The sequence below is a fragment of the Mytilus edulis genome, chromosome 2 (genome assembly GCF_963676685.1).
Source record: "Mytilus edulis chromosome 2, xbMytEdul2.2, whole genome shotgun sequence".
NCBI lineage: Eukaryota > Metazoa > Mollusca > Bivalvia > Mytilida > Mytilidae > Mytilus > Mytilus edulis.
This window is the reverse complement of record NC_092345.1, coordinates 46905056-46918520: the sequence shown is the minus strand read 5'-3', so window position 1 is coordinate 46918520 and position 13465 is coordinate 46905056. Positions and strand designations below refer to the sequence as shown.

At 34.4% G+C, this 13465-nt stretch overlaps 1 protein-coding gene and 1 long non-coding RNA gene across 2 annotated transcripts; one reads left to right on the top strand and one right to left on the bottom strand.

Annotated features, from left to right (window-relative positions):
* Positions 1-3248: 3248 nt before the first annotated feature.
* LOC139510879 (uncharacterized) lies at positions 3249-4151 on the top strand. Its single transcript, XM_071297421.1, has one exon. The coding sequence runs from the start codon at positions 3249-3251 to the stop codon at positions 4149-4151; it is 903 nt and encodes a 300-aa protein (XP_071153522.1).
* Positions 4152-6532: 2381 nt separating this feature from the next.
* On the bottom strand, positions 6533-11944 carry LOC139510577 (uncharacterized). Its single transcript, XR_011661917.1, has 3 exons — positions 11881-11944; positions 7322-7484; positions 6533-6838 (listed from the first exon to the last, which is right to left on the bottom strand). It is a non-coding gene; the product is annotated as an uncharacterized lncRNA (long non-coding RNA).
* Positions 11945-13465: the final 1521 nt, after the last annotated feature.

Below are 13465 nucleotides of genomic sequence, written 5' to 3'. Positions count from 1 at the left end.
ATACATTTTTATTTCGACTGGTTTGTGCAATTTGCATAAGTCATTCGGTTGGTAGAAGTTGGGATTTAAAAATATGTACATTACCAAGTAATAAATAGAATAGTCGAGCTTAAAAATGTATATGCAAATAGTAGCTGTAAATATACACTTGTAATTGGCTTCTTCTCAGCAACAATCGTTTGGTGACCCGGCATTCAGCGGTCTTAGGTTCACGTAAATTGCTTTTCTGTTTTTAAAAATAGCAACTTGTTTCAATATTGTCAGGTTGAAACTATCAATTAACCAATATAGCTTTTCACGAAATGGTTTATACAGTTATCAGGCAAACAATTCATGATTCAACTAAATGCCCTAAGCGTAATTTGTGCTAAGTTTAGGTTCCAAGAACCAGACGTCAGTCAGCACCTTTTTCTGAAAACGTAAAGGACGATAAACAAAAATGAACCCAAGTGACTGTAATAGCTCGAAGTGACCTGTTGGGCAATGAAATGTAACACTTTAATGAACTAGTAGTCTATAAAGACAAGGTTTCAAGTGTGTAACGCAATTTATATAGATAATTACAGTACTGTCAACATATATGAAGACTCAGGTTGACTCAGAAAAAATATAAATGATTATTGGAGTTGAATGAAACTTGTAATCTGTGACTTACTTCTCGTTTGTTGTTGGTTTACAATGCATTTCCATGGAATAATTTGTTGCAAAATTACATTGGTTATCTACAAACAAGAAGACAGTTAATTTAATTACTAAAGTTACATTTTGCTCTCTTTGTATAATATGTGTTCGTTATCTTTACAGCAAATTAACCTGTTACTGATAGTTATTCAAGATCTAGATAATTACATTCGTTTGCACAAAACAAAACATTGTATTATACGGATTTAAGGCCCTCAAAATACAAGAAAGCTAAGTATAATATTTTTCGGAAAAAAATAGTTTCATAGACGATAATGGTAGTAAAGGCATCCATAATACACCATCAGTTTAATAATACATGTAGCATTTAGTTTTCCGTATTAAGAGAATCGTATGTCTTCCGAAATAATTTGGACAAGCCAAAGTTTCCAACTCTATCATGTGTAATACATTTTTAATATATGTATCAATTAACTCCGCTATACTTAGTTATATTCTGTTTCACTTTCGTTGTTTACCATATGTTTTCATAATTATCCGGAACAAATCGAAATGGACCAATTTCTTACATCACCGTTTTTATTGTACTACGTAAAGGTGTTTAATTTTTGTGACACCGTCCTCTCCAGTATTTCAATACATGTTAAATGGACGACAACTAAATCTCTAAGGAAATCGAGACATACCACTGTCAAGTACGTTTGATTCATTCATAAACTGTGATAAATTAATATGTTTAACTCCGTTAATTTGGATAGTGATTTTTAAATGCATACGAACTGTAAGTTATTTATTTCCAAGAAATGAACTGTAAATTATTCTTTCGTTTTTTACTTGATTAATAATTTTGTATCTAACGTTCATCTTTCATTCGTACACATTGTAAAATATTGTATTTTTATTTTTTTCAGTTTACCAATCTACTGACTACTTGTAAACTTTTCTGGTGGAATATTATAATTACAATTTTCTAAACAAGTTGTGTTTGTTATATATTTGCCGAGATTGCGGTTTCAGTTAAACTAGTTGAGTGCGGCTCAGCATAGTAAATTGACAACAACTTGTCTACACATCTCCTGATCAGGAAATACAACGGAGTATCGTTCGTAGCTGTAACTGTGACACTACGCAACACAGCTTGTGTTTTGGCAGCAAACCAACAACGCTGAGCCATCATGGATCCCAGTCACGCGGATTCGAACAGCAAGAAGAGGTTCAGCCCCGAGAGAGAGATGTCCCTGAAGAACTTATAGAGAATTCGTCTATAACCACACATTTAGATGAAAATCCCGAGACGAGGCGAGTACGCGACCTCACGAAAAAAAGTTAAAGGAGCTTACACAGAAAAACGTGACAAGTTCTGTTAAGAATTAGAGGCCCTTTGGTCAGATATAACCACCCAATGAACTTCAGCAACGCTTAACAGCCCAGAACAAACTTGTAAAAGGCTGTACGAATTATCGTAGACTTACATATGCATACCTGGACTTTCTGAAAAGGACTAGACCACTGGACAATCAAAAGGACATAGAAGCATGTAATCTCATGTTAGATATTCGTCTGTCCAAGTCTAAAATAGCCTTTGTCGAAAAACATGCCCTTATCCTACAACAAGAGGCAATGTTAGAGGAACAAGCCCTGTTCAGACAAACTGAAATAAAACAGAAAGCAGCACGCAAAAAGGATGAAATGGAACAGGAAGCATCACACAAAAAGGCTAAAATGGAACAGGAAGTAGCACGCAAAAAGGCCGAAATGGAACAAGAGGCCATACGCAGGAAGGCTCAAATGCAACAAGAGGCCGTACGAGTAAGCCGGGGAAAGGCCGAGCTGAAGGCCAAATTTAACCTTCTTCAAACACAGAAAAAAGCTGCAGCCGCAGAAGAAGAGGCTCGTATCCTGGAATACGACGACAGCCAAGCATTTAGCGATCTCCCTGACGAAACGGAAGACCCGCTCCAGCGTGTGCAAGATTTCGTCAATAAACACCCTGTGACAACTGCCGTTCAGGAAGTGACAGGACCTCAAAGGATAAAACAAATTCCTGTTAAGATTAAGCTAAGTCATGAAGCACCAGCGTTCGTGCCATCCGTGGCACTACACTTGCCATCACAAACACCTGAGGTCTTGCCTACACATGCTTAGTAACCAGAAGTTAATATATTCCCAGATCTGGGAACAATAACTAGCATAGGAAAACAGAGCGTTTGAGAAAAGATACCTGTTTCACATCAAAAAGAATGCGTGATAGAATATATCCCTGTTGCATACCAGCAACAAATCAATCCTACGTCGGAGATAACCAGATTTCTCCTACGCAAGGACCTGTTGTTCGCCCGGCTAACAAGCTTTAACGACCGAGTAGAATCCTTTCATACATGGAAAGCAAGCTTTAAGAATGTGAAAGACTAGTTACAAGTTTCTGACTCAGAACAGATTGATTATCTGATCAAGTGGCTCGGACCAACATTTTACCTACAGGACAACCGTCAACGTTTCAACCATGTACAAGCAAATTTGACATTCGGGAACACTACACAGATACCGTTAAGAAAGATTTACTATCACCACTCTTTGAAAAAACAAGGGACGATGATAAGCCTGGAATGTCATATGAAGACAAAATGTTCATGAAACAGATGGACAATGAATTTGTGAGGGACTCAGAAGGAAGCTGGGTAGCACCGTTACCGTTCCGAGTGCCAAGACAGCCGTTGCCAAGCAACAGACCACAAGCTCTTCATCGTGCTAATATGTTAGTCTCCAGCCTGAATAGAAACCCAGGAAAGCGGGAACACTTTCTCACATTTATGAGCAAGATCCTAGACAATATTCATGCAGACCTCGCTCCACCGTTAAACGACCACAAAGAGTGCTGGTATTTACCATTGTTTGGTGTTTATCACCCGAAGAAACCCGATCAGATTAGGGGTGTGTTTGATTCGTCCACCAAATGTAACGGAGTTTCACTTAACAGCGTCATGTTTGACTTGACCAATGATCTCTTGGGAGTACTGCTGCGTTTCAGGAAGGAAATGGTCGCAGTAACTGCAGACGTTCAACACATGTTTCACTGTTTTGTAGTCAGAAAAGACCACCGACACTATCTGAAATTTTTATGGCATAAAGACAACCACCTACAAGAGAACCTTGTCGAATACCGCATGAGAGTTCATGTTTTCGGAAATAGTCCGTCACCTGCCGTTGCTACGCTTGGACCCAGAAAAGCAGCTCAGGTATCAGAACAAGAGTTTGGCAGTCACGTGACTAGCTTTGTTACAAGAGACTTCTATGTCGACGACGGCCTTACGTCATGTCCTACACAAGAAGAAGCTGTTAAGCTCATAAAGGACACACAGCAAGCATTAGCAAAATATGGAAACTTACGCCTTCACAAGTTTGCCTCTAATTGTACGGAAATTATGTCTGCATTTCATGCCAGTGATTTGGCTTCAAATCTTAAAGATCGATCTAGACTTAGAATGCGACAGCAAACCCCTACAACGTAGTCTTGGACACAACTAGGACGTAAACACTGACAACTTCTTATTCCAATTGTCACCAGAAAACAAACTGATCACTCGGAGAGGAATTTTATCAACATTTAACAGCATCTACGATACTCTTGGATTTTTGGTTCCTTGAATATACAAGGGAAACTTATATTAAGGAAATTAGTATCACAAACTGTCGATTGGGACCAACCTATCTCTCTCTGACGAGACAGCAGCTGAGTGGAAATCTTGGAAAGATACTCTAATTGCTATTAAAACATTGCGCATTCCACGTACGTACGTGCCGTATCTCAGCAAAACCGCCACAAAGGAGTTGCACGTCTTCTCTGATGCGTCTGAAAAAGCCATAGCAGCTGTTGCATATCTACGCACGACCGACAGTAGTGGTGAACCTAACATTTGGTTCATTCTTGTAAAAGCTAAAGTTGCACCAACAAGTGGTCACACTATTCCACGACTTGAACTATCTGCTGCTGTATTAGCAGTTGAGATCACACAAACCATTGTGGACAATTTAGATGTCCACATAGACACCATTAAATTATACACAGACAGTAAATTGGTCTTAGGTTACATCAGTAACGAGACAAGAAGGTTCTTTATCTATGTCGCCAATAGAGTAGAGAAAATAAGGAAATTTAGCTCTCCAAGTCAATGGAATTATGTACCAACTAACCGTAATCCCGGGAACAAGGTCCATACCAGCCAACGAAATTCATAGCAGTGAATGATTATTGGGACCAAGACAACTTCTTTCCTCAGAACAAAAGAAATCTGAGGACATATATCAGCTAATAGATCCAGAGGAAGATGGAAAAATCCGTGCTACTGTTAATGTTGCAAAAACATTTGCCACACCTGAGCATAAAGGTATCGGAACTGATAGATTCAACCGATTCTCCAACTGGACATCACTTGTTCGAGCGATAGCCTTTTTTGGAACGTTTCTCCTGTTCACACGAGTCAAAACAGGCAGCATCAGTGACGTCTCTGAATAGTATTTCGAATGCCGAAAAATTCATCTTACTATCTGCTCAACATGAGGTTCTCCGTTTACCAACGTTGGAATAGACACCTTTGGACCCTGGACAATTGTTTTACGTAAAACACGTGGTGGATACGCAAACTCAAAGCGTTGGGCAATTCTTTTCGCATGATTAGTGACAAGAGCTGTTCACATCGAACTAATCGAGGAAATAAGCTCTTCAGCCTTCAAAAACGCCGTCAGAAGATTCGCCGCTATAAGAGGTCAAGTTAAGATTTTCCGATCTGACCGTGGAACAAACTTCATTGGCGCAATTGACGATTTAAAGATTGACTCAATCAACATTGGACGTTTGATTCATTCATAAACTGTGATTAATTAATCTGTTTAACTCCGTTAATTTGGATAGTGATTTGTAAATGCATACGAACTGTAAGTTATTTATTTCCGAGAAATGAACTGTAAATTCTACTTTCGTTTTTGACTCGATTAATAATTGTGTGTTTAACGTTCATGTTTCATTCGTACACATTGTAAAATATTGTATTTTTTATTTCTTTCAGTTTACCAATCTACTGACTACTTGTAAACCTTTCTGGTGGAATATTATAATTACAATTTTCAAAACAAGTTGTGTTCGTTATATATTTGCCGAGATTGCGATTTCAGTCACCTGGTTAAACTACTTGAGTCCGGCTCAGCATAAGTTATATGTAGATGTCATAGTGTATTTAAAAAAATATTTTGAGTAAAATATTGCAGGATAAGACTATATTCTTATATTACCGACTTTTGACTCCGCAATTTAAATGTATCGACAGATGACCTTCTTCGTGGAAGAAAATCCTGGTACTCAGTCAAGTAAGAGCAACATAAAGACGTCAAATCAAGTTTAAGATCTGTACAATTTAGTAGAAAAAATAAGTTTTATGTTTACTATACACGGAAAGGGTATCGTAAAACAGTAAGCTTCATCCCTCCCCAAAAATACTTTGATTATTATGTTTTGTTTTACTTTTTGTCGTGCATACTTGACCGGGAACCAGAATGTACTACCACAGAGTATGTTACCTGTTGAAAAATATAAACACCGTAGTCAAAAGTCTGTAATATGAAAACAATCTCTCATTTTTGTTCAAGGGCCAGCAGAAACCCGCGTCTGGGTTTGGGATATTCTCGCTGTGTTGAAGACCCATTAGTCGCTTTCGTCTATTTTCTTCTCTTTAATCGGGTTGTGTCTCTTTGGCACATTCTTCGTTTCCATTCTCACCTTTATAAGGTGTTAGTATTGTACAACTATTTATATTTGAAGACACGCGAAAAGGTAACTATCTAATATATGTACATTGTATCTCTCATGTCTATGTTTAAAGGAAAGTCTTACCTGTTGAGAGTATATGACTAGTATTTGAGCAGGTCTTCAAGTAGCAAGAACAATCTTCTTGTAATGGTTTACAGAAGCATGGATTGTTTGGTTTAACCAGGAAGGCATAACCACGTCTGTAGTCACATCTGCAGGTAATATCAGTATTGCGATTTCCATGGTCATATACAACTTGACCCTCTTCATTACATAATGATTTCAAAAATAAACAATGTGTACTAACATTTGTGTAAAACCGGATTGGGAATGGTTGATATCTTTCTTTTGAACATAACTCTGCATCTATTCCTCCACGAAGAACGGCTTTTCTACCTGTAATAATTAAGTTCATTGGCATTTGATCAAGCGTGAGGTGTTTTTCCTATACTTATTTAAACGTTTTCTGTTTTGCAATAGTGCTCACAAAGAGCACACAATTTTGGAGACATCCTTTTAAAGGGAACGATGTTAATTTTTGATTTGAGAATTCTAACCGTGTGACGGCAACAACTTAATTTGAAGCACTTATGATGAACGTTTGACTTATTTATACAGGAATTTAAGAGTTTCTCGATAAGTTGTGTTATAATCTATAGTTGTTGGTGATAAAAGGCGTTAAATAGACCTTGCACTAAAGCAAGTGTTTCGTTTTTGTAAAACAATTCATAGTGTGCTTCAATTTATATGAAAACAAAATTAAAGCATTTGTCTTGTTTATTTTAGACATTCTAATCAAACCTTTTTGACGTAGACAAACAATATATAGCCTTCAAATGAAAAAACAATGAATAATGGATATACGCTAAAATTGATTACCTGGTTGTTGAAAATCTGATCTTGTACAGTTTTCAGAATATCCCTTGATAAGATCATTCTTTAGACAAAAGTATTTTGACGGATCTGCACAGTGACTATTGGCACGCAGTGCCCATTGCGCAGGTTCAGGGCATTTCAGCGGAAATGATACACATAAATTTACCTAAAATAAAGGAAGCATTTTAGTATGACGGAATCGTTTTCTCTAACAATCGAATGTATGTCACCAATTTTATTTAAAAAAGAAATTATGGAGAGAGAAAAAAAACACAAGCAACAAAAACAAATACGCAAATAGATAGTCGAAATAGTCGTCGTTGATAAAAAAATAAATATCAACAATTAAATACTAGAGAGTTACTTCATGTCTCTGAAAGCATCTTGGGTAAGTAAACTCATTAGTAATGATATTTCACACTGGAAGTTGATGCCTTTAAAATATCTCAGTGTGTTTGGTATTAATTGGTTGATTTTTAAGATGAATTTTGAAAAAAAGAAAATTTTAGAATATATCAAACATATCCCTGAATTTTATAGAGAAGTATTTAAATGTTGGGTAATATCAGGTGGTGGACAAACTAAAAAAACCTACCAACATCACACAAATAAGTAAACAGGTAATTTAAAAAAAAAACATTAATTGGATTAATAGTTACTTGATATTTGTCAATGATATTATAGATGACACTGGTATTATATCTCAACATTTTATTTTGCAACCAGATGCTCCGCATGGCGCAGCTATATACGACCGCAGAGGTTGAACCCTGAACAGTTGGGGCAAGTATGGACACAACATTTAAGCTGGATTCAGCTCTAAATTTGGATTGTGATTAAATAGTTGACACAGCATAGGTTTCTGACACAGAATGAATGTGGTCTAATGAACTTAAAATATTGTTTTTGCCTTTGAGCAATTCACTATGCTGTTGAATAGTAATCCTCTCCAAAAAATGTTTGAAGAAATTTTCTTTTTATTTATGAAATCTGAAATGAGAAAAATTTAAACCCCCCCCCCCCCCCATTTTTTTCACATCCCCCTTTCCCTTTTTCCAAAACTGATCTCAATTAAAATTCCTAATGGAGTTTGCAACAATAACTACTCATTTAAATATATCATAAAATATTAAAATGTAAAATAAAGTGCTTGTTATCACTGAATGGTAAAGATTGTTTTAATTTATCAGTTGGTAGTAAAAGTGAATATACATTGTATATTGTATAAAACAATGATTTAAGTTGATTCAACTACTATTCTGGACAAAGAAAGATAACTCCAATTGAAAATTTCTTGCTATTGCACAATATTGTGCAATTAGATATTTCGTGTTATTGCGCAATACTGTGCAATTGAAAATATTTGCTATTGCGCAATATTGTGCAATTGAAAATTGCTTGCTATTGCACAATACTGTGCAATTGAAGATTTCTTGCTATTGCTGAATACTTAATATAATAATTTTGGATTCTGATTTGAACCAACTTGAAAACTGGGCCCATAATCAAAAATCTAAGTATATGTTTAGATTCAGCATATAAAAAAAACCCAAGAATTCAATTTTTGTTAAAATCAAACTTAGTTTAATTTTGGACCCTTTGGACTTTAATGTAGTCCAATTTGAAAATGGGACTAAAAATTAAGAATCTACATACACAGTTAGATTTGGCATATCAAAGAACCCCAATTATTCAATTTTTGATGAAATCAAACAAAGTTTAATTTTGGACCCCGATTTGAACCAACTTGAAAACTGTGCCCATAATCAAAAAATCTAAGTACATTTTTAGATTCAGCATATCAAAGAACCCCAAGGATTCAATTTTTTATTAAAATCAAACTAAGTTTAATTTTGGACCCTTTGGATCTTAATGTAGAATAATTTGAAAACGGGGCCAAAAATTAAGAATCTACATACACAGTTAGATTCAGCATATCAAAGAACCCCAATTATTCAATTTTTGATGAAATAAAACAAAGTTCAATTTTGGACCCTTTGGGCCCCTTATTCCTAAACTGTTGGGACCAAACCTCCCAAAATCAAACCCAACCTTCCTTTTATGGTCATAAACCTTGTGTTTAAATGTCATAGATTTCTATTGACTTATACTAAAGTTATGGTGCGAAAACCAAGAATAATGCTTATTTGGGCCCTTTTTTGGCCCCTAACTCCTAAACTGTTGGAACCAAAACTCCCAAAATCAATCCCAACCTTTCTTTTGTGGTCATAAACCTTGTGTCAAAATTTCATACATTTCAATTTACTTAAACTAAAGTTATAGTGCGAAAACCAAGAAAATGCTTATTTGGGCACTTTTGGGCCCCTAATTCCTAAAATGTTGGGACCAAAACTCCCAAAATCAATCCCAACCTTCCTTTTGTGGTCATAAACCTTGTGTTAAAATTTCAAAGTTTGAGTGCGAAAACTAAAAGTATTCGGACGACGACGACGCAAGACGACGACGACGACGACGCCAACGTGATAGCAATATACGACGAAAAATTAAAATTTTTGCGGTCGTATAAAAACTAGATTGCAAGAACAATTGGATAGCAGAAATACATATTTAAAAAAAACATCCCAAAACCTGGTCTCATATGTTAAAGTTTGAAAGTTCTATTAAAAGAATTGTATATATTCCCAGACAGAAACTGATCTGGAAAGGAAATTACATTGAGGCTTCAAGCTTTTCAACAAAAATATTATATAAGTCAATTTGTTAAGATACAACTGAACCCTCAACGTGCGTTATGAAATTGATGCGTATTTTACAAATTAATGAGAACCTTAGTATTAACCAACTGTATTTTAAAAGATATAACGAAAACAGAACAATGAGATTTAATCCATTACTGAAGTCACTAAAAGAAGTATATGCGATTGAATAGATTAAAAACCATAATGCATTAAAATGTTGTACAATTGTATTTCAAGAAATTTGTACATATAATTTATACATATATACCAGCAGCTGATTACTAACCTGGGTAATCAGTAGAATATTACAGGATGCATAAAAAAAAAAGCTTGGTTTCTTGAAGTAACAATGTAACAATTAAATTGAGAAAGGAAATGGTGAATATGTCAAAGCGACAACCACCCGACCATAGAGCAAACAACAGCCGAAGGCAACCAATGGGTCTTCAATGTAGCGAGAATTCCCGCACCCGTAGGTGTCCTTCAGCTGGCCCCTAAAATATGCATAATAGTACAGTGATAATGGACGTCATACTAAACTCCGAATTATACACAAGAAACTAAAATTTAAAATCATACAAGACTAACAAAGGCCAGAGGCTCCTGACTTGGGACAGGCGCAAAATTGCGGCGGGGTTAAACATGTTTATGAGATCTCAACCCTCCCCCTATACCTCTAGCCAATGTAGAAAAGTAAAAGAATAACAATACGCACATTAAAATTCAGTTCAAGAGAAGTCCGAGTCTGATGTCAAAAGATGTAACAAAAGAAAATAAATAAAATGACAATAATACATAAATAACAACAGACTACTAGCAGTTAACTGACATGCCAGCTCCAGACCTCAATTAAACTGATTGAAAGATTATGTCTTCATCATATGAATATCAGGTACAATCCCTCCCGTTAGGGGTTTAGTATCATACTATCATAAAATATATGAGAAGAACATAACCCGTGTCATGCCAACAACTGTTTTTTTAGAAATAAATGTGTTTAGTTCCGATGCAAAGACCCTATCAGTGAATCAATGTTAAAGCCAAAATATGCAATCTTTAATGACCTGACAACAGTATCGTAACTATATCCCCTTTTAATAAGTCTATTTAAAGGTTTTGTTAGTTTCTGAGGAGAATACTGACATTTTTGTGCTTTATAAAGAATATTTCCATAAAATTTTGGATGTGAAATACCTGAACGTATAAGATGTCTGCATGTTGAGTTATATTTACGAATTATTTCCTTATACCGGTGATAAAATTTAGTAAATGTTTTGACCAGTTTGTGATATCGAAAACCCTGGTGTAATAATTTTTCAGTAATACATAAATTTCTCTCGCTAAAATCTAATACATTGTTACATACACGAGCATGTTTGGTGAATAAATATATAATGTCGTTAAAAAAAAACACCAAGTAAATACAGTTTGAATAATGTTTTCAACCGCTGCGTTTGGAGTTTCTACGATTCGTTTTGTCTGTTATCTTTGAGTTTTAAACAAATGTAAACTATTGTTGCCTATATCTATCGATTCAAGTACTCATTAAAATGTGCAAGACTAAGACACTTTTTGGAACATTTTGAAATATTTGTCAATGACTTTCACATTTAAAAAGCTGCAAATTTAAAGGAAACTTCCATTTCAATTTCTTCCGCATATTTTAGTGTTTTGACAAGGTATATTCGTTGTTGACTATTTTTTGTCTTTCAGATTTGGCCAGTGGTTTCATGTTCATCAATCAACAAAACAGTCATTAAAACACTAGTTATCAATCATATAAGAACAATCATACAAATAAAAGTATATATTTTTTTTTAAACAAATGTTTTAGATTATACCGATAAAACTTCGGTGACTTACCAGCATCAATTGTTGGAACCACATAACTGTTGAATTCTTGTCTACAATTGTGAAGCTACATCTGCAAGTTTATAACTAAAGCAATTAATTTCATGTATTTTATAGAAAAACATATATAAATCTTGTGCTAGTTTGTATACAACGTATGTTCGACTTTTAAAAATACTCAACGTGTTTGTTTAATATGAAAAAAGATTAAAAAAGTGACCTGTGAATGCACATCAAGTAAAATTATAGATCATATATGAATTAAAATGAATGCCGTCTTCTTGTTAACATCTACATCATGTTGATAATGAAAAACTTCTTCCAACACCATAGCCTGAACTGCTACATATATTCATCATAATTATGAAGGTTCATATAAATATAGAGATGAGGAGATGTGGTATGATTGGAGTCTACATTTACTTGCATTAATAAAAATTGCAATAAACAATAATCTTACGAAATCACAAAATAAAATTTTATTAATTGTAAAGAGTTTATTAAAATATGTTTGTGAACATACATTGCGTTGTATATTTATGAATTATATTTGAATTCATTTTTTTCTTACTTCTTCAATATGTACTCTCTTTGCTTATGACGGTAATGATATAAATGCAACTAGATCATTTCAAGAAGAGTTAATATGTTATAAATTATTACAGCTAATTTCCTAATGCTTGTAAAGTAAAAATTTGGTTGGCCTGCTTGCTTTGTTTGGATACATGTTTATTCAAGCTTTCTAATTAAGATTGACATCTTCAAAAAATATATTTAGGCATAGTTAAACCTGTATATATATCATGTTTAAATTTAATTGGACGTTATCCCCATAAATCTGTACAATAAACACACAAAGCAAGCAAGCAAACCAAAGCCTTGCTTTACATGCATTAGGAAATTAGCTGTAATTTACTTTAATTTATATTTAAAGAATAAACTCATCGAAGAATTTAATTACAAAAACATTTTTTTAACGAGAAACCAAACAACACATTAATTTACGAATTCGCGTAGACGATAGTTATCAGTCTTGTTCTATCACGAGTTGGAAAGTGTTTTTTTCCATATTTGAACCTTTGATTGGTTATTCTGTGTTTTTGTTTATAATACTTTGGCTTTTTTAATGGGAACAAAAAAGTTGAAAATGCAGGTAGAATCTAACTATATCTTTTTTTACGTATTCAAAATTTGCTTTGATGCAACGTCATCGACAACGTCTTGGCAAAACCTATTGTTGTATGACGTCAAAGAAGTGAAATTATCAAGTTTATTAAAACATATGTAAATATCGGGATTTTGTTCACTGGGAATTCAAAATAATGCATTGCAACTAATTTATATCATTATTTGTTTACATCATGTTAAAAACAGTGTAATACTAAGCAATGCAATATTTCAATGCTTACAAAAATGAAACTATTGTTTCAATGTTGCTGCGGTTTGTTTTTTTTAGATTGAGCATCATTTATAACAAAAACAAATTTATTAGCATTAAAAACTCAAATGTCAATATTTTGCACTGAATATAAATTTCCAAAGTAATGGAGGGACCACCAGAAGAGCTCGCCAATGACATTTTATGATACAGTATGGT

Bases quoted from the DNA above. Each gene is read 5' to 3' on its own strand.
- LOC139510879 (XM_071297421.1), top strand. From the start codon at position 3,249: ATGTCATATGAAGACAAAATGTTCATGAAACAGATGGACAATGAATTT.